The 2,104-nt window shown below is 39.4% G+C and overlaps 1 protein-coding gene across 1 annotated transcript in view; it reads right to left on the bottom strand.

Moving 5' to 3' along the window:
* LOC107568004 (endophilin-B2-like) overlaps nt 1–2,104 on the bottom strand; it is a gene marked incomplete at its 5' end in the record, with an annotated part of 8,027 nt that overhangs the window by 3,531 nt on the left and 2,392 nt on the right. Inside the window, 2 exons of the mRNA XM_016253837.1 lie at nt 925–1,025; nt 1,328–1,417. Of these exons, the coding sequence (XP_016109323.1) occupies nt 925–1,025; nt 1,328–1,417 (191 nt within the window). The remainder of the gene's footprint in view (nt 1–924; nt 1,026–1,327; nt 1,418–2,104) is intronic.

Below are 2,104 nucleotides of genomic sequence, written 5' to 3'. Positions count from 1 at the left end.
TCAGTTAACATCTTGTGAAGCCAAAAGCTGTGTTTGTAAGAAACAAATGCATCATGAAGACATTTTTAACTTCAAATCATTACTGCTGTCTAAAACACAAGTGCATAATCCATAACGCTTCCTTCGGTGAAAAAGTGGTCTGGTCTGAATCAGGAGAGAAATCTGCACAGATCAAGCACCATTTACAAGCCAAAACAGCTCTAAACAAATATGTGGCTGGATTTTGAGTTAAAATATGGTTTTAATGTCTTCATGATGCATTTGTGTCTTACAAACAAGCAGCTTTTGGCTTCTCCAGATGTTAACTGATGGACTGGAGTGGTGTGGATTACTTGTGGATTATTGTGATGCGTTTATCAGCTGTTTGGACTCTCATTCTGACGGCACCCATTCACTGCAGAGGATTCATTGCTCAGCAAGTAAATTTCTCATCAAATTGTCATTTTGGGGAAAACTATTCCTTTACGGTGCACCAAGTCATATTTTCCACTGTAAAGTTTTCCTCTTAAAGAAATCTTTAATTTAATAGTTAACACTTTACAATAAGGTTCTATTTGTTAACATCATTTAACATGAACTAATACAGAATAATACTTTTACAGTACATCATTTATTAATTCTAGTTTGTTCATTTCAACATTTACTTAATAAATTTTTCAAATCACAAGCTGTATCTGTAAACATTAGGTAATGCACTGTAAACTAACATGAATGAACAACCACTTTTATTGACAAAGATGTATAAATGTAAGAAATATGAAGTTATTTGGCTAACTCTTCATATATTGCTCATGTTAGCTAATGCATTGACTATGAGACCTTACTGTAAAGTGTTACCATTTAATGTTATATTTTTATTTTGGAAAAATGATTCAGTGAGCCAAATAGTATTTTGCACATGAATGAAATCTGATGCATAGCCACCTGCCCAGCTCGCTCTGCAGCTCCAGCATGTACTTGTGACACTGACTGTAATACATCGCCTGCGCTTCCACAAACTCACACAGGCAGCGCAGGTGATTCACCTGCGCAGACAGAAAAGTCATCCTGTCACTTTAAAACCCATAGCATTCTGTGCAAACACAGGTTGCACTTCATTTGTTTGCATGAGGATACTAGATATTTACGCAGTCTTTTAAACAATGATTTAATGTTTTGAAATGCTATTCTCTGAACTTCAAAGCATGCATATTGAAGGATTATTATGAAAGCTTTTAAGCCCATCCTGATAATGAGGTTTATCAGTTTGAAGTGGCTTGTATTCAAACATACGCTTCTGCTCAGGTGTGTAGCGGGTTAATGCAGCATGCATGTAAAAACGACTCACGTGCGTGTTGCTGATGCCCTCCAGGAGGAGTCTGGTGACCTCAGCCTGTCCGTCAAACTCTGTCTGAGCAACACGCAATTCATGCTCCGCCTGCATATGACAGAGAAAACTAATTCAAAATTGACACCGGCATAAAATTCATCTGCATTTAGAGTTGCATGAACATTAGGACTCTCTTAAATGGGTTATATGATCTTGCTAAAAAGAACATTATTTTGTGTATTTGGTGTAATGAAACTGGAGCGATTAGACAAAAACATTAAAACCCATTATAACTGAGGCATTTGTTGCATCCAGTGGGGACATAATTACGGATTGCGTTGCATCGCTCTGCGTAAACATAAAACCATGTCTGCATTTGTGATCGGAGAAATGACAAACAACAAGCGCTACTCTACACTGCTTAAAACTCGCGTTTGAATCGTCAGTGGCAAATTCTTACAGGCTGTGAGTCAGAACAGCCGGCATTGTAGTCTACTCTTCTAGGATCAGGAAACAGTCCTCCATAAAATGCACTGCACACATCTGAATATTTGGGTTGAAGTGTTCTGGAACAGTGTTGTAAATACAACTTAACCACTGATTTCTAGTCGTGTCCTCTTTTGGAAGACCAAACAAAGTAGTTTCGCTTTCACAACGAAACACACGGAGGGTTAGCGTGAGAGAAGGCCGGCGGTCTTGAGAACGGCGCGGCCAGCGGATTCGACGAAGGAGCATCCGGCAGGCTTGCGGCAACCACATGTGACGACCCCGGGCTGGACTCTGCTTCGTCCACGG

Source organism: Sinocyclocheilus grahami, unplaced genomic scaffold (genome assembly GCF_001515645.1).
Source record: "Sinocyclocheilus grahami isolate Dianchi unplaced genomic scaffold, SAMN03320097.WGS_v1.1 scaffold1206.1, whole genome shotgun sequence".
Taxonomy (NCBI): domain Eukaryota; kingdom Metazoa; phylum Chordata; class Actinopteri; order Cypriniformes; family Cyprinidae; genus Sinocyclocheilus; species Sinocyclocheilus grahami.
The sequence above is the reverse complement of the archived record's forward strand: the minus strand, read 5'-3'. Positions and strand labels throughout refer to the sequence as shown.